At 39.6% G+C, this 18809-nt stretch overlaps 1 protein-coding gene across 2 annotated transcripts; it reads left to right on the forward strand.

Moving 5' to 3' along the window:
- The first annotated feature begins 323 nt into the window (after positions 1–323).
- Positions 324–16505, forward strand: bcan (brevican). Of its 2 annotated transcripts, XM_010769127.1 has the most exons (15): positions 324–680; positions 5420–5499; positions 5699–6058; positions 6416–6590; positions 6706–6833; positions 7128–7421; positions 7570–8436; positions 8800–9687; positions 9718–10662; positions 13986–14093; positions 14192–14350; positions 14439–14521; positions 14897–15041; positions 15168–15350; positions 15751–16505. In XM_010769127.1, the coding sequence occupies exons 1-15, from the start codon at positions 661–663 to the stop codon at positions 15876–15878; spliced, it is 4563 nt and encodes a 1520-aa protein (XP_010767429.1). In that variant the 5' UTR covers positions 324–660; the 3' UTR covers positions 15879–16505. The 2 variants fall into 2 exon arrangements, with proteins under 2 accessions (XP_010767429.1, XP_010767428.1); XM_010769126.1 differs by having other exon boundaries at positions 8800–10662.
- Positions 16506–18809: the final 2304 nt, after the last annotated feature.

Below are 18809 nucleotides of genomic sequence, written 5' to 3' on the forward strand. Positions count from 1 at the left end.
TTGGGGAAGTTTAACCAGTAGTAGACTATTGTGTGATTAAAGTGACTTTAGTAGCACTTGAATGAAAAATAGTGGAGTTATTGAATATTTTTCCACATGAAGAAATCACCAAAGTTATGCAAAAAATGACTATTTTTTATTAAATGTTGTATTATAACCAATAGTTGACCATCAATGTGTGAAGGGATTTTGTTTGCACTTCACAGGGAAATTATTGAAAATGTTTGCAGTATGCCTATTTTTTTGGCATTGCACTTTGTGGACGGTCCCTGGAACTCATCTCCCCTCCGGCTGCTGAAAGATCAATGTAAGTTGTCTGACTCGGAGAACGGCATGTATTTGCTTGTTTGGATGAAAATGTGGTTGTAGCTAAGGTTTTCACCTTACTACTGTTGTTAAGAGACGAAGTCGAATCAGTCAATTTCTTTCTAACTCCAATGTTGGGTGAAAAGTGGGCAGCGCAGGATTTCATATCTGGCTTGACTTTCACTCAACTCCCTCCTTTTCTCACCGAGCATCGGAGTGGTTCGGACATCAGTCCGACCCAGTCATACCTGCGCACAGAGCCTCCCCCCAGCAGGACAGTCGCAGTGCAGCACGCTGAGTGGAGCTGACGGAAATTACTTTTAACAGCAGAGAATCCATCCTGTATTAGCTGAAATGCTGCTAAGAAGAAACCGGTATGTCTTTTTTTTTTTAGATATTTCGTGTTAATGACAAGCAGTTGATGCGGTGTAACTAACTTAAATGTATGCGTAATGATAGGGAAACTGAGCGAAATTAGCCTCTTTACCAGTTTATTGCTTTAGAGTTGCTGTCCTCAGAGGTGGTCCTGAAATGATGGTTAGTAGTTAATTTTATCCCCGGAAAATTTCCTTTGAGAAACTGACGCACTTAGTTAAGCCTAACTTTCTGCCAATTCGCCTCGTGTTTCCTTTTGTTTGTTTTCACCTTGTTTTAGCATTATCTTTTACCTCTTCCACCTCCTCATCGTCATGATTGTTCATTCAATCAAGTACATTTGAAAACAATATAGTGATTTTTACACAGGTGAGCATTGTACTTTACTGACTGGTCCCTTGCATAAGGCAACACCACTGCAAAGGAATTGTAAAATGCTACTTTTTCTAAGAGTAAAGCACTGATACTGCGGAGTTTTAGCTCTGAAATTGTATTCTTATGCCCTGAAGAAGAGATACAACCAACACTATTGTTGTACATTATGCCTCTTCCGTTCAATGTCTCCACCTCAGGGTTCAGGGATACTTCCTTAATGGAAAGGTACAGATATGGTAAAAGAGTGACTTCAGGGTCCAGTGGCACTCTGTTCTAAAATAAGCCTGTGAAGCAAAAGAAAGTCAAAGCAATGATATTCCTTCCTTGCTATTTTTTGATCAAAGTGTTGACACAATGTTTTTAAAAACCAAATAAAACCTTATTTAGATGGTTCAATGTTGAGGCTAAACATTGGCTGTTAAGACATAAGTAAAGTGTCAATGATGTCATAACCGCAGCCCTTATTGGAACACTGATTTAAGAGAAGATTTCACACAATTGTTATGAATGCTATAAAAATCAGTAAATTGTCTGCGATGATGTGACACAAGTTGCACAATAGTGCTTTAACTAATGATTATATTGAATCCACCAATGACTTAACCTTTGATTTATAAAATGACACAAAAGGGTTGAGAAACTACCCATCCTAGTTTCTCAAAAGGTCTTAACGTTGATTTTTTTGACTTTCCAAAATCCCCACTTTTTGCATGACAAATTACCTAAAAGATTAATAGGTTATCTCAATAGTTGCAGATTATTTACTATCAATCAACTAATGTATCAGTCAACTAATCATTGCAGCTCTAGGGGCAAGGAAACCTACTCCATATTGTGGATAAAGTTGGTAACAATTCCTGTAGAGGAAAACTGAGTTATAAGGAATCATTTCTTGCTTCTGAATCGATGCCAACATCTTCCGTTCTTTCCAGTGATTCAATTTTCCCAAAAAATGAAACGATTCAGCCTCATTATCAGGCTAGTCAATATGGTGGTGTGTCTTTGCATGGTACATGAATGGGCTTGCCACACACAGACTGTGGTCAGTCCACAGATTTGCTGAGTCAGGTCTGAGATTCGTTTGATCCTTCTGGTGAATCATGTGGTGGGTGGGTGGGCGGTTGAATTTTCCCCATTGGTCGTCTTGTTTGTGGACAGTCAGATGTCTGCACGGTTAGGAAGGTGGGATTAATCCATCGGATGTGTGGAGGTGTCATCTTTGATGGGGTAATGTTGGAGGAGTGATGATGAGAGAATAGGACTGAAGATCAGACAGGGATAGCTTACTCTGGAGTTTACAATGTTAAGGGCTGTGGAGATGGCTGTGTAACATATGTGGCAAACATTTTGTCCTTACAAACACTCCAAGCTAGGTCGAATTCTCTTCACTTTTCTGTTGCTAAGTAACCTGGAGAATGCACTCAACATAGATGAGTTTCCCGGAGCTGTTTTTTGGAGGCCAGCTAGGATTGAGACCCTTTTATTGTGTCTTCTTTATACACTTATAATCTGTCCAAGGTGCATTTTTAACATCAGTTTGTTGACTGGAGATATAATATCCACCCGCATAGACATAAATGGACAAGAATAAACATTAATCAACTCTAATATGCCAGTTACTATTACAATTCAAATCAAAGACAACTATTTATTAGCTGCGACCATAAGCATGAGCTTTGTCAGTTTGTGTGTGTGAATGCTTGACCCAGTGAATGCGTACATACGTAGCAGCAGCTATTGCAAATTTGCATCTGCTTTGGTCTGACGTCCAATATTCAGACTGAAAGACACTGATCTTGCAAGTAAAGATCTTAACAGGAAGGGTGGCAAAAGTTATATTTGTTAAGCCATTTCTGAAAACCTTTGTACGTCATATTTAAAACGCAAGAGTACACTCATCAGCAAAAGGGAAAAATCCATCCAGTTCTATCGAAACGTAACTTTGTTGCTAGAGTTTGGATTTAAGAATTCAAAGACAGTTATTCCTTGTTTAAGTTATCTATATTGCACTTCATTTAGTTTGTATATTTGGTATGAACTCTATATGTAATCATAGTCTTGAGTCAATAAATCTGAAAAAAATTGGAGGAATAAAGCCTCACTCATGTGGTAGACAGAACCCGGTACTAGAGTGGATTTCTTCTTTTAAAACCCAATTACCCTGTATTTAAGGAAATCCCTGTATTTGATCAGACTCATGACTGCCAAAGCGTTTGACCTGGCTTAAACTGAGATAATTTTCCTGCATGTTGGTGGAGACAGAGTTTGCCTGAGTTGACCTTGATGCAGAGTACTGCAGAGACCACCCACAAGATGTAGTGAGCAAGCTTTAGTTGTCAGTGCAGCACTGACAGAAAGCTCTGCATCTGGATTCATGTTCACTATTATTAATTACATTCACATTTAAAGATGACATCCTTAAAGATATGCTGTGGGCTAAATGTGGTTTTAACTGATGTCAGTCTTCTTTTGCTTACTTGTATGTTTCTGCAGGAGGGGGAGACTGGATTAGCTCTGCTTGTGAATTATGCATTGGCTGCAGTTTCTAGACCTGTATTTGCAGTGGGTGGCATTGATTTTAGCTGGACTTGTCTTCATTGTAACTCTCATTAAAAAGAGCCGAGCTGCAGAGTGGCTGTTGACTGCGAGGCTGAAGACTTTGTGAGAAAAAGTCACAAAATGATCCGAAGCAACCAGGATTTTCTCCTCTGTCATCAATCTGAATGCACAAATTCATACACAAGCCTTCTCTCTCATCAGAAACATTGTGCAGTGTCTTAACGTGTCGTGTTGTACAAAGCTTGCTCCAGAACGGCTCTCAGTGGTTTTCAACTTCCTTTCTTTGAAAAGAGCCAAGAGAAAAAGCAAGCAAGTGTGCCAGTGCCCCGTCCTTTAATTTTCCTCCGAGGGCCTTTTGTAAGGGAGTCGGCCTGAAGTGAAAGCACAGTGTGCAGCTGTCCTCCTGGCCCACTGCTCGCTTTTTGTGAGCCATTTTCTCATCAAGAATACTAATAGTGATACCAACTCAGTGGAGTCCACCCAGCTGGCTGAGGAAACAGACAACAACTATTCTGCCATCAAAGAAGGACATTTAATCCGACACAAGTTGGAGAGTTGTGTTTGTGCTGATGGGCTTGATATACAGATGCAGAAAAGTGTATCAATTGCTTGTTAAATTGTTAGTTCGCCTCTGCGTTTGGTATTATTAATAGTTTTTTATTTTGTTATTAGTTGCTTTAACACCATGTATGCCATATGTTTTTCTTTTTAGAAGATGATATGGTATATGAGTGAGACAACCTTCATCGTATGCCTGTTAAAACTTCATTTCGACATGAGAGAGTGTACTTTTATGATACTTTATGATGAATAACTTATTTTGTGAAAGTAAAAAATGAATTTATTTTTACACTTACCTGCTAAAGTTTCTCCAAGTTTTGTAGACCTCTTTTTACATAGGGAAATTATATTAATATCACCACTGCCTATTGATCTACATTTCTATTATCATTTAAAATGCTTATTTTTTTCGTGGCTCAATTATAAATGTCTTAATAGTAAAAACCATGCCCTCGCAACTTCCTAAAGCCCAAGTCAACATCTCGTATAGCTTTTTTTGTCCTTTAATTATTCCAAAGGCAAAGCTGGAACTTGTGAAATTCTGTCATTTTTGCTTAAGAATTGATTTTGATGTCAATAGTTTTCTACCTACGAGTCAATTAACAAAGATTTTAAGTACTTAGGAGCGCTGCTTTTTAAGAAGATTCGCAGCTTCAGCGTGTCTGCCTAAGGAGGGTGTGTGAGGTCACTGAGAGCATCCTGGCATGCCTGCTGGGTTAATAACAGGGCCAGGCTGGTGACAGAGAGCTGGCAGGATGCCGCTGGGCTGAGGCGCCGTGTCATTAGCTCCCGGAGGTGATGAATGGGCTTGTGGTCACCTGGCTTCCCTTTAAAAACCAGAGAAGTTGCTCTTCTATACTTCATAGTTAAGCTTTAAAATGCGCTTTTTAGTGATTATATGCTAGTGTTGTACATCGGTCATTATGATTTTCTACATCAAATAAATGGCTTACAAACATCGCATTACACTGTAACCTTGAATCTGCAGCACAAAGGTGTGCAGGTTTGGTGGGATCAGTGGAACTGAACCAACACAATACATGACTTCCAGTATCAATAATCGCTCAGGCTATTAAAGGTTAAACATGTGGGAAATTGGAAACTGGTAGGGACAAATAATCTGTGATTTTTGTGTCTCAATTTACGACAGGCAAAGACAATGCTTTATTCATCTTTATGTGTGTGAAATGTTATCTAATATTAACAATAATATCATCTTGTCTTTTCCTCTTTTTCTCAATAGACATGTCCAAATACTCCCACTTCTCATTGCAGTCTGCAGCATCACGGTGGCCTTCCCCACACAGACTCCATCTGCCGATGGTACGTCTGTATTTTCTTCCATTATCTCTTGCTTTCAGTATACATTCACATACGACTTTAAGAATACAAGGTTCAAGGTTCAAGGTTCTTTATTTAGTCATAGCCACAGTGTAGTTATGCCGATGAAAATCTTAGGTCACCGGCTACAAAGACAGCTCTAGGTTTTTTACGCTCTATATACTTTTTTTTCCTCCTGCAGATAATGTCCAGCAGCTCCAGGTGAACATCCCGGACTCAGGTCCCATTTCCGCCCCACTGGGCAGCTCCATCTCCATCCCCTGCCTGGTGTCCCTGTCCTCGTCTTCCCCTGCTGCACCGCGGGTTAAGTGGACTGTGGTGTCCAGCGGGGTGGAGACACAGATCTTGGTGGCGCGGGGTCAAAGGGTGAAGGTCAACGAGGCGTTCCGAGATCGCGCTGCCTGGCTGAACTACACCTCCTCCCCCGAAGATCTGTCGCTGTGGTTGGGAGATTTACGCTCCAGTGACTCTGGTTTTTATCGCTGTGAGGTGCAGCAGGGCCTGGAGGACGCCAGTGACATTGTACAACTCAAGGTCAAAGGTAACAAAATGCAAGATGTGGTTTATCACTGAAGTTATGGCGATATTATTAAATAAATGTAAAATAAACTTTCATTGGTTAAACACTTATAAAGAATGTAGAATGGAATTTGAATACACATTGGTGGTGCTTTTTAGATCCTTTTATGTGTACTGTGTTTCTTTATGTTGTAAAGGAGGGATCGTGGATAGGATATGATAAAAAAACAAAAAATGCAAGTCCCATTTTCATTTAATTTTTTGAGAGGACTTGCACTTATGCTTTTCAGACCACATTCCACCCATGCAATGATCCCTTCACAAGATGGAATAAATATATGCTTATATGTGTGTTTATCTGCCTTTGTGTGGTTTTCAGGTGTGGTATTCCACTACAGAGATGCTTTGGGCCGCTATGCGTTTTCCTTCAATCAGGCCCAGAGGGCTTGTGAGGCCATTGGAGCTCAAATCACAACTCCTGACCAGCTGCTGGCTGCTTATTATGACGGCTACGAGCAGTGTGATGCAGGCTGGCTGGCAGACCAGTCTGTCAGGTACCTTTACCTCTCGTTCTGCGTTTTTGTACATTACATTTTTTAACCATCGTTTGGTGCCTAGTACTCTCAGTAAAGTATTCATGCTTAAATGGTTGCACATCTATTTCTGCAGGTACCCAATCCAAGTGCCCCGTGAAGGTTGCTATGGAGACATGGATGGCCAACCAGGCGTGAGAAACTATGGGACAATGAATCCAGATCATCTTTTTGATGTTTATTGTTATTTGGAGGAATCTGATGGTATGAATAAAACTACCTTTTTCTAAAGCCCGAGCTGTACTGCATATTTTTAGGCCAATTATAATATATTTAATATGAATAATAAAATAATATTGAGATCAATATTTGAAAAAAGAAACAATATATCTGCCATCGGTTATTAAAACAAAGTTGTATCATGCTTAGAATTAGCTATTCAGTCAATCCAATGAGCCAGTTTCAACATATCTACATATAATCATGAGAAAATAAATGAATCACGCATTTCTCATACAATAAAATGAGCTGATAAGGATACATATTTTGTGTTTGCAGGGGAGGTTTTTCATGACCCCATCCCTCAGCAGTTGTCATTTGATGAGGCGCAGTCGTACTGCAGAGCGGCGGGAGCGGAGCTGGCTTCAACAGCGCAGCTGTACTTGGCCTGGACTGAAGGTCTGGACCGCTGCAGCCCTGGCTGGCTGGCTGATGGCAGTGTGCGCTATCCCATCATAACCCCCAGAGAGCGCTGCGGAGGGCCTCAGCCAGGCGTCAAAACTGTCTATCGCTTCAGCAACCAAACTGGCTTCCCCGAGCCATCCAGCCTCCATGATGTATACTGTTTCAGAGGTGAGTATTTTGTGCCTGAAAAGATCTTGTGCATAAATTAGAATTAGATGTTCATGTTAAAAACACATTAGATAAAAACTGTTGAAATCAAATAACCATTTTTATATTTGTTAAATTAAACTTGTAATCACTTGTCTGACCTTTACAGATAATGTAAATTCTCGCACTGACTCTCCCGCGGGCTACATGGCCACTCAGCCTGAGGACATTGGACAAGATGTGGTTATTCTTATGGAAAAGGATCATGAGCTTCAACTGAACCAACGGGCAGAACAGGTGGAGCTCAAAGCCCAAACTCTGGTTGAATCATTCCCCTTTTTCTCCAGCTCTTTCACAGAGGAAAACCTTGTTGACACACATCAAACAGTTATGTCAGACACAACACAGTCTCCTCTCAACATCACACCTACATTGGACCTCCTCGAGGCAATGAATGAAACTTTATCTCCCACAGAAATGAGCTCACAGCATCCTACAGCACTGATAAATAGCACATTCAGCACCACAGAAACCTATAGTTCCCCGCAAAACATGTCCTTCCTGCTTGATATTCACAACGAGACAGATTCCCACCACAACTTAAACTTCACCTTTGACGAATCTGAGCCTGAAAACACCACAGGGTTTCCCGAATCATCATATGAACCTCCCACTTATAATCAGACAGTTCTAGATACAACTCTCAAAGACAACACATCTGAGAGGCCAGAGGATTCCTACAAAATACAAGACGCCAGTTTGGATTTGAACAGATCGCAAGCCAACTATAGCGAGGCAGAAAGGAATCATACCCGAGGAGAGAGTTCCTGGGAGGTGATCTCCGTCACACTTGACCCTGTGGTTCAGGTGAAGCTGGACAAGGCGGAGGAAGAAGATTCTGTGCAGATTTTTGTCTCAACTCAGGCCTCAAAAGAAGAAGGAATACATGTTACCCAACCAGCTCAAACTACCAAAATGTCCATGAAGGAGCTTTCCTCGTCAGACGACCTGGATGGGTCTGGAGATATTTCTCAAGGTATGTTAAGCATAGATGTGAATTGATTGGGCTGCGGTGGTGTAGTCAAAATTGATCTCAAGTATTTTCCTGATGTCAAGGGAAAACAGCATGGGTTCAAGGGGAAACAACAACAGTAATTAGCATTTTTTAGTAATATGAGAAGACTTTAAAACAAATTGACATAATGTGTTATTAGTGAGCGTAATAGGTGCTGTAAGGCATATTTTGACCGAGCTAGGCTAGCGGTTGTAGCCTCTTATTTACATGAATGTATCCATATCTCTCATCAATTAAGCAAATAAGAGGCCTTCCCAAGATGGTGAAGTCTTCTATTGTTAGATGCATTTACAGCACTAAAAATGTGTTTCTGCTCTTTTCTAGAGAGACACAAGGACGTTGAAGCAGGAAGCTTCATCCCCACATCAGAGTCTTTCACTTCCAGCTTCACCACTCATCCTTCCTCTTCTGCTTCGGCTAGCAGTGCTTCAGCCGAGCCTCAGACTGCACTCACAGAACCAACCCTCTCATTTGGGTCACGTCATTCTGACAAACTTGGCTTTGATATCCTCTCCACAGCACCACAGCTGTGGGAGTCCTCGATTTCTAGACAAGAGGGAAGTACAAGCTTAGAAATTGAAGACACAGTGACTCTGGAAAGTGAAGGAAAACAGCTGCACCCAACAACATCTGAATACCACCCTGTTTCTGGAATAAGTTTAGCAATCACTGAATCTCCAGAGGGGTCAAACAGTTCTCAGATGCCTACTGATTACTCCACTGTACAGTATGAAACATCAGGTTACAGAGTGTATTCAGATGCTACAACCAATGAGTATGAAGAGGCAAGTGGAGATGAACTTCCTACAGTTACTGCAACCTTGGAAGAAGCAGTTAAAGTTGCACCAACTGTTGGAAAAAATGTTAGCCAAATCGTTGAAGAAGAAAATAAAGTTAACCAAACTCTTTGGGAGGTAGTTAAAGTTGCCTCAACCCTTAAAGGAGAAGTAGTTTTCCCAACTCTTGAAGAGGAGGATGAAGTTTCATTTTCGCCAGAAGAGGAAGTGATTGCTCCGACCCTTGCCCTTCAAACAGATGCTTACCTCGCCACAACTCTTGAAGAAGGTAGTGCTGGACCATACCTGGAAAAAGAAGCTAATGTTTCCCCAGTTCTTGAAAAAAAAATTAACGTCACTTTAACCTTTGTGGAACAAGCCAGAATTGCGTCAAGCCATGAAGAAGAAGCTAACAATGGCCTAACCATTGAAGAAGAAGCTAGCAATGGCCCAACCCTTGAAGAACAAGCTAGCATTGGCCCAACTGGCCCAACCCTCGAAGAAGAAGCTAGTAATGGCCCAACCCTTGAAGAACAAGCTAGCATTGGCCCAACTGGCCCAACCCTCGAAGAAGAAGCTAGTAATGGCCCAACCCTTGAAGGAGGAGCTAGCAAGGGCCCAACCCTTGAAGAACACGCTAGCAATGGCAAAACCCTTGAAGAAGAAGCTAGCAATGGCCCAACCCTTGAAGAACAAGCTAGCATTGGCCCAACTGGCCCAACCCTTGAAGAACAAGCTAGCAATGGTCCAACCCTTGAAGAAGAAGCTAGCAATGGCCCAACCCTTGAAGAACAAGCTAGCATTGGCCCAACCCTTGAAGAACAAGCTAGCAATGGCCCAATCCTTGAAGAAGAAGCTAGCAATGGTCCAACCCTTGAAGAAGAAGCTAGCATTGCCTCAACCCTTGAAGAAGAAGCTAGCAATGGCCCAACCCTTGAAGAAGAAGCTAGCAATGGCCCAACCCTTGAAGAAGAATCTAACATTGCCCCAACTTTTGACCCAGACTTTACCGTCTTTACTTTCGATTCACAAACATCTGACTGGGCTCTGCTAACCACCACAACAGGACCCCAAGAGTCCCTGAAAGATCTGGAGTACAGCAGAAAAAAAAACCCTATAACCTCCACAACAGCTCCAGAATCCTCTTCAAGTACAAAACCCACAGCTGCTTCTACAAAGATGACCAGCACCACCATCAGGACCACCACACACTGGTCCAGACGCACCTGGAGCCCGACCACCTCAGCACCAAATGCTTTCCACAAGACGGCTGAGCCCCAGAAGGAGACCAGCTTCATACCGCCAGTGGGACAAGGTCTGGTGGATGCTGAATTTAGTCTCACCCAGCCGCCCACTCTGCTTAACTTGCCCAATGAGAGGGCAGCTGTAGGCGGTGCAGGGAAAGCTTCAGGTAATGTTAAAGCCACTCTTATCAGCCTAACCGTCCTCCTCTTGCTACTCAACGAATTGATGCACTAAAATCCCCGATCTGTCCTCAACCTAGCTTTGCTTCATTTTCTGTAAAACACCTCCCCACCTTTTGCAAATGACTTCCCATGTATGTTTAACTTGTTGTTTCAAAAAGCCCTTACCCTTCTGACTCCTCCCGCTTCACCTTAAACACTCCTCCCTTCTCTCCTTGTGATCACACCTCCCCTCCGAGATACTCACTCTGGGAGGGCTCCCATTTGACTTTGGTCAACAGCCCATTCTTGTTGTGCATGATAATTTCTTCCTCATCCGAAGATTGACTTCTGTGAAGTACTGTAAAATACTGGTTTGTTTATGAAAGAATGATTCAGTGCTTCTTCTACAATTATTTACTAAGAGTGATGGTGGTAGCCTTGGTATTCCTCTCTTGATCAGTGGATTTTATAAGCAAATAGTACATCTCTGCAATTGAAAAGTGCAGATGGTTATCTTCAGCAGCTTCTCACTAACTTGCAGTGTCTTTTGCAGTAATCTGGAAGTAACTTGATAATGAGACTTTTTTCTGGATTGTAATGTAAATAATGTTAAATGCAACAGATCTGACCATTGCACCAGCTATACTGTTTTATATGTAATCCATAAATCTACATTGTTAAAACGGTATGCTTTTGTCACATTTTTAGACTTCATTGCTATTTTAGACATGCAGTTCCAGAAGCACAGTGTTATTATGTTTATAAGCACAAATATTGTTCACTGCTGATTTGTTGTAAGTGGTAACATTTAGCCATATATTTTTTAATGTTTATTTTGTATAGCTCATTAATGTTTCATACTGAATTAATGTTCTTTTATTTCATCACAATCTTCCAATGTTTGTACAGTTCTGTGCTTTAGGTGTAAGAACGATAAAATCAACTAATCTAAGTTTGCTTCCCGTCTCACCATCAGATCCTTTATTAAGTTTTCCTTCAGTTTTTGTTGATTTGCTGGAAAAGGTTTTCTTAATTTTTTTGCATCGTATGGGAGCCAATTTCTGCCAAGAAAAGCTTAAAAAACATACATTTAGGCTATGAAAAAAGATAAAGGTAAGTCAATTTAAGGATTTAAAGTTTTGACTAATTTTCTTATAATGTATATATAAGTATATTATTGTGATCCATCATATTTTAAATAATTTATTTTGCACAAATTGTTATCTTTTTTGGCAGAAATTGGCATCCGTATAATTTTGCACACATCCAGCGAATTGCCTTTTAACACAGTGAGCAGTTGCAAGACTAATTTTCTATTCAGAAAACAAGACGAGGCCAGCCCATCTTATTATTGGAAAGCTTTTCTCGGCATAGTGCATACAGCACCAGAACAGCACTTTTAATGATGCATAAACAAACTAGATGACGCTGCATACAGCTACATTCATCTTTGCAGAGCTATTTCAATTGGTGTCCAGCATTTATTTTATGGCCAATTCTGTCTTGTCAACTGCTTAACATTTTCAAGTCAGCTTTATTTGTTGGTGATAGTTGGCAGTCCCTGAGTAACAGCACATTTGTATTACAAATTAAGATGTGGTATCTAGAAATATGAGTTAGTTAGAGTTTTGTCTAATCAGAAATAGAGGACCAACGAGAAAAAATCATTAGAAATGGAATTACTGGATATATTTTTATTTAACAGGGTCAAATTACTCTGCATTATTCTCACAAGGTTGTGCTGCTGTTTTTCAAATGGATCCAGATTTGCTGAATGATCTCACATTTGAACTCAAGACTAATAATGAGGTTGGTCGGTGCTGCATCTTTTTCCTGTACTAGAATGTTAGTATTCATGGTGATGAGAGATCAGATTTTAAAGAAGCATCCACGTAAATATTCATTTCATGGAACAGGCTATCAGACAGCACCAGAAAGCTTGCATCACTTATTGAATGTTGCAGGGACCAGAGCATGCAGATGCTTTAGATATTGTTCCACTTTATCTCAGTTACAGAGCCTCTTCTTAGCCTTACTTTGGTGCACAGTGATGATTGCATACGGATTCATGGCATTAAAAGACTGCAGACTTAGCTGTTTAAGACAGTGGGAAAGCGACCAATCACTGTATGTGATAAATAAATTCACCTTATTACCTACAGATCATTTATTGTTATGTGTTTGAGGAAAACTACACAAACACAGAGAAATCATGCAGACTGATCACACAAATGGCTGATAATTAAACCTAGGTCTGTGTTCAGAAGAGGTGCCAACATGGATACATATCTTCCGTTGTTTATTTTTCTGCAAAACGTAATGATGGTTTAACTTTAAGATGCACATGATAATGATTTGACTTTTCTTAAACAGTTATTAACTCCTACACACACACACACACACACACACACACACACACACACACACACACACACACACACACACACACACACACACACACACACACACATGTTGTGAGTGTGCAGTATAATCAGTATAATGACAGACACCACAAAGCTCTTGCTTACAGGGTGTCAAAGGAAGTAAATAAACCATATTCACTTGTTTAATTTGAGTTTGAAATAACGCATGCCTCTATCTTGCCTCCTTTTACAAATTTAGAAAATTAACTCCAACCCCTCCTTTTCTCCAGGATTTTTAACTGCTAGAGGTTTTGTGTAATTACCACCTTTTTACAGGGACAATTTTCCCTGGGTAAAAACAGATCTCTTGTGCAGAGTTTGACTAAATAAAGTCACATTAACAGGAGTACATTTTCCATAGGTCAGCACAAAGACTTGAATTTAAGTTTTATGAGAAATGACATTATGTGACTTATTGATAGATTTGCCCCTATGTCTCTATGAAATCTGTTGAATAATCTACAATTTCTATACTCAACATTTTTTTTATTTAGCATTTGGCGTCCTTAAGACTACAGATTCACAAGTAGCATTTAAAAGGTTTCTTGATAATGATGATTGTAAAAGGAAGAAAACTAAAAAAGAAAGTCTCCGACGTCAGATATGCACCAAAGAAGACAGAAGAGGACCTGAGGAGTTTGACCTCATTTGACTCTCTGAAGTTTGTCCTCTGCTGCCATCTGTAGGCTCAGGTGCAGGTGGATTCTGGTACCTCAACGTGCCCCTTTAGTGGCCTGTAAATGCCACTATCCTTATACTATATTTCCACACATTTATATATCTGTAAATGTGTGAGAGATTCCTTTGCATCCTCAACATGTATTCCTCATTCCTTAAATGCTTTGATACAGCAAACCAATTTTTGTCCTTATAGTTATTCTCGCAAAAACGTCTGTTTTTTCTAGATGTCTGTGTGGAAGACCCTTGTCTCAACGGTGGCACCTGTACTGACCGAGGGGGGCAGATTCAATGTCTATGTTTGCCAACATATGGAGGAGACTTCTGTCAGACTGGTGAGCTGTCTGGAAATGGTTCTTGTTTGGAAGATACTGGCTCTTTCATAAAACATTTTAAATGACTGATGTTGTCTTCTCTTCTCTAATGTTTGCAGACCTGGAGCATTGTGAACCGGATTGGGATAAGTTTCATGGTTTCTGCTACCGACACTTCGGCCAGCGTCTGAGCTGGCAGGTGGCGGAGCTGCACTGCCGCATGCTGGGAGCTCATCTGGTGTCCATCATAACTCCAGAGGAACAGAGCTACATCAACAGTACATTCCACAATGTGGCTTTCACCTTTCATGTGTTTATTAAATGTATGTTGACGACTGAAAGAAAATGCTTTTTTGTCCTCCCCAGACAACTACAAAGAATATCAGTGGACCGGTTTGAATGATAAGACGATTGAGGATGATTTCCGCTGGTCCGATGGTAACCCACTGGTGAGGATGATGATGATACTTTGTTGTAAGATCAAGTCCGTTTTTTTTGCTCCATTTGAAAAAACAAGACACAAATGAGGAGATAGACAAGGAGACATAACATTACATATCCAAAGACAAAACAATATTTTATAGTGCAGCACAGGGGTGTAATTTCTAAACATTCTTTTATTAATAATAATGTTTTTTAAAGGAGCATTTCACTGAAACAAGAGCTTACATTATTGAAAGGGCTGTGCTACTTATTATTAAAAAAAGGGAATAATGGAAACCATATGTTTAATGTGATTGAGTTCTCCATGTAATGAATTATTATTTCTTTAAATGCAGTTGGAAAAAAGAAATGACTTAAGTCTCTTCTCTCCATGCTTACAGCTGTATGAGAACTGGTACAAAGGTCAGCCGGACAGCTACTTCCTGTCTGGTGAAGACTGTGTAGTGATGGTGTGGCACGATGACGGACGCTGGAGTGATGTACCCTGCAACTATCACCTCGCTTACACATGCAAGAAAGGCACCTGTGAGTAATAGTACAGACATTCAGAGCTGCTCATTAATGTGTTCAACTCCCTCATGTGGTTGTTTTGTGTCGTTTCACCATCATACTCGCATCAGGCCAAATGACTAGTCTGAATTCTTCCAACAGCCTCATGTGGTCCACCACCCAAGGTCCGAAACGCATCTATCTTTGGAAAAGTTCGACAGAAATATGAGACTGACGCAGTTGTGCGCTTTCACTGCGCTGAGGGTTTCCAGCAGAGGCTAAATCCTCTGATCAGGTGTTTGTCTGGAGGGAGGTGGGAGAGGCCCCACATCCTGTGCATCCCAGGTAAGATTACCATAACAATCACAAAATAATCTGTATTTCTTTATGAATTTAAGTCTTGGACAGAGATGAAGTGACACAGGCTGTTGCACTTTATCTGACAAAATAGTATCAGTATATCTCAGTATTTAATCAATAGTATTACTATTGTTTTATTCCTCTGTGCCATAGAGGTTTTGTCTATAAACCTTGAAAAGCACATCCGTACTGGCACCAAACGTCTGTACTGGCTTACTTTGCCTTCACAACCAAGCACTGAAATGTATTTTGAATAAACTTAGGAATCAGACATGGACAAACATTGTAAACATTTTCATTGTTGACAAAGCATGCAATATAAAAAAAAGTTGACAGCCTTATCCCTTAAATCACTCCTGCACATAACCTCTGAATTACCTTTCAGAGGCCGGAGGTCCAACCCAGCATCTTGAAGTGACGTCACAGAGCAGCAGCAACTCTGCAGCTATTAAAGACCTTGAAGAGTTTGAAGCCACTAAAGAGACACCACAGTACTGGGAAATCAAGTTTTAAAAGTCAGCAATGCTTTTTCCTCCTGGTCTCCTTCTCCTTCCTCCCTTCCTGGTTTCTCAAACTCTGCTGTTGTAACATGAAAAGGTGCCAAGAATCAAATGCTTTTTACCAATGAACGCTGTAAACAGGAAAAACTTAAATGGTAACAAAATATACAAACTGAAAAGAAGCCTGAGTGCTAAGAAAGGCTTTGTTAAACGTTCCTACTTTTTCATGTCCTTTAAAATATTTCTACTGTATTTTTGTTAATGTAGTGATAAGCAAAGTAAAAAATAAGTAAAGTAGGAAGAATGAAAGCTGAAATACAGTAAATGTGGAACTCCAAATTACTGTCAGCTCCAAATCTACATTACAGTAAGGATGGTCCTCTTTGTAGTTGTTGTTATATCAGGAACCTTTTTTATAAAATGGTGCTAATGTCTTTAGAACCTTTTTCTCTCAATCTTAACAAAATATTCAATAAGTACTGTACATATATTCTTTTTTTCACCTGTGATTATTGCTGTCCCAGATTTGCTGAGGGAAACCATTTTTTATTTCCAGCGGACGCAGTTTTGTTCGTCAGCTTTATGTTGTAATAAAGTTTTGTAGAACAGAGCAAAGATTAAATCGTCTTATTCTACCTGAGCACTGTGAGTGAGTTTTTGTTCCTATTGCGGCATCTCAAGAAAGAAAGGGTGACATAAACAGAAGGATTATGGTGACGTTATTAAGTAAGAGTGTTATTAAACAAATAAAACTCATTGGTTGCATCAACTAGACCCTGCCCTCTCCTCATGCTGGAACACAAGGTTTAGGGTAAGTTGTGTCTCAGTCATAAGGGGTTTGTAAGTTGCAACTTTAATAAAATGATTGTTTGCAGTGGTCTGAGTCAAGTAGGTGCAATTACTCAAGTACTGTTACAGTTCAAGTGTGAAGTTCCTAACTCTAGTATTTCTATTTTTTGGTACTTCAAACCTCTACTCCACCATAAAATACTAATTTTTTAACTGCACTACATTTACCAAACTACAACTATATAACAAATATTAGGTACAACATAAATAACATTATATATATTAAATGTAATACATTGGATGGGGTGCATTATAAGTACATTTACTTTAGACCCTTAAAGTACAATCTTCTGCAAATACTTCTAATAAATAAAACTAATCTAATAACTCTAATAAAACTGTTAAAAACGTAATATATGTATTCAAACAAATTCTTAGTTTTAATTTAAAAAAAGAAAATAATTAGTAGAGGTTTTCTTTAGTAAATATTTCATTTCCGCATTATTAATACATAAGCTACAATTAAATAGGCTTCAACAACAACTGGAATACATTAAAAGTAAGATGACCAAAGTGATTGTGCGCACGCGCGGTTTCACCTGCATAACATAAGCCTAAAACATGATGCGTCACGGTTTCGTCACTCGGCCCCCAAAAAAAGGAAGTTGGAGAGAAAAACAGGAGAAACACAGAAAGTAAGTGTTGAGTTTGAAAATGTGTGTTTCTTGAATGTAAAGTTTCAAATTGTACATCCGGGAAACCGTCAGTAATAAAGTAGGGCAGTAGTTGTTAATCTAAACACATGTGTTTGTGCTCACGTGATCTCTGTACAGTAGCTACCTGCGGCAGGTGACTGAGCTAGCTTCACAAAATACTGATGTTGTTCCTTCAGGTCATTTATTTTGTCACAAAAACAAGATGGTTAATATAGAAAAATGTATACTTCACACAGCCTACATTGCAGTGTTTTAAATGTTTAGTCGTAACTAAGCAGGTGAAAATCCGAAGAACACACTTTAACTATATTTCGATAGTAGGCCTATGATGTTTCAGGTCTACTGCACTACGCCCACTATCTCGGGAAAATATTAAGTAATATTATTCTGAAACGGGCCTTTTAAACAGAACATTTCCCATATGGTTGCCTGGTTACCACTTCATTTAATTATCAGTTTATAATATATTATAATAAAACCAGCAGTTTGTGCACAACTTTTTTAATTTTCCCGCCGCCAGGGGACATCATTGTCTCGTGATTCGTTGAAACTGTAGATCGCAGTATGTCAGGGAACAGTGTTTGATATCACAGAGGAGACCATACAAAAATATTTAGATCAACACCATGTCAAAACAGTAGAAATGCTAAAACAAACAAAGCTGCTACCAAGAATTGTAGCTTATGGACGAACAATGGCAAATGGGTTACCAGGTTATTTTGAGGAAAGATTTGTGTTGTGTCTGTACTTTGATCTTATTCAGCTTTGACTCTTCTTACTGCTTGCTGTATATTACCAATGAATGCGATCACTCTTTTATAATTATATTATAGTTGCCAACACTTTCCATATCAATTTTGAAAGTATCTTTCAGAAAGAAAGATGAGGAATTCAATACAATATTTTACATTTTAAACGTTAAAGTAGCCTTATTTTGACTAGATAAAAAAAAAGTGTTTGTTCTTTGCAAAACAAACATTTGCAGCTTTATGAAAATATACAGCCTACAACCTACAAAGGTTACCTTTGGTAGATGTAAACATTTTCCTCTCAATTATTCTGTGACCCTATTAATCTAATTTTATATAAATTGATCAGCAAATAAAACAATATATTTTCAAATAATCAATGATTCATTTAGCAATGGTTATTTATTAAGTGAAAATGCCATCTTTTGCTATTTCTTGTCAGCTTCCTCCATGTTGCATGGCAACGTTTCTAAAATAGCTCAGAACAGACCAAACAAACTCTGGCCTTTTAATGTGTTACGTTATCTAAAGGCCAACGTAGTTCTCTGACTACTTGTTTATCTGCTGCAATGGCTGCTGCATGAGTTTTGTTGCTTCTTATTTGGTGTGAGGGTAAGGATGACCTCTGACCCCGGCTTAAAACGTGAAAGATACCATCACTAACACTGTTTTTCCCTTGGCGCGTTGTTA

Source organism: Notothenia coriiceps, unplaced genomic scaffold (genome assembly GCF_000735185.1).
Source record: "Notothenia coriiceps isolate Sejong01 unplaced genomic scaffold, NC01 NC01_scaffold00006522, whole genome shotgun sequence".
NCBI classification, from domain to species: domain Eukaryota; kingdom Metazoa; phylum Chordata; class Actinopteri; order Perciformes; family Nototheniidae; genus Notothenia; species Notothenia coriiceps.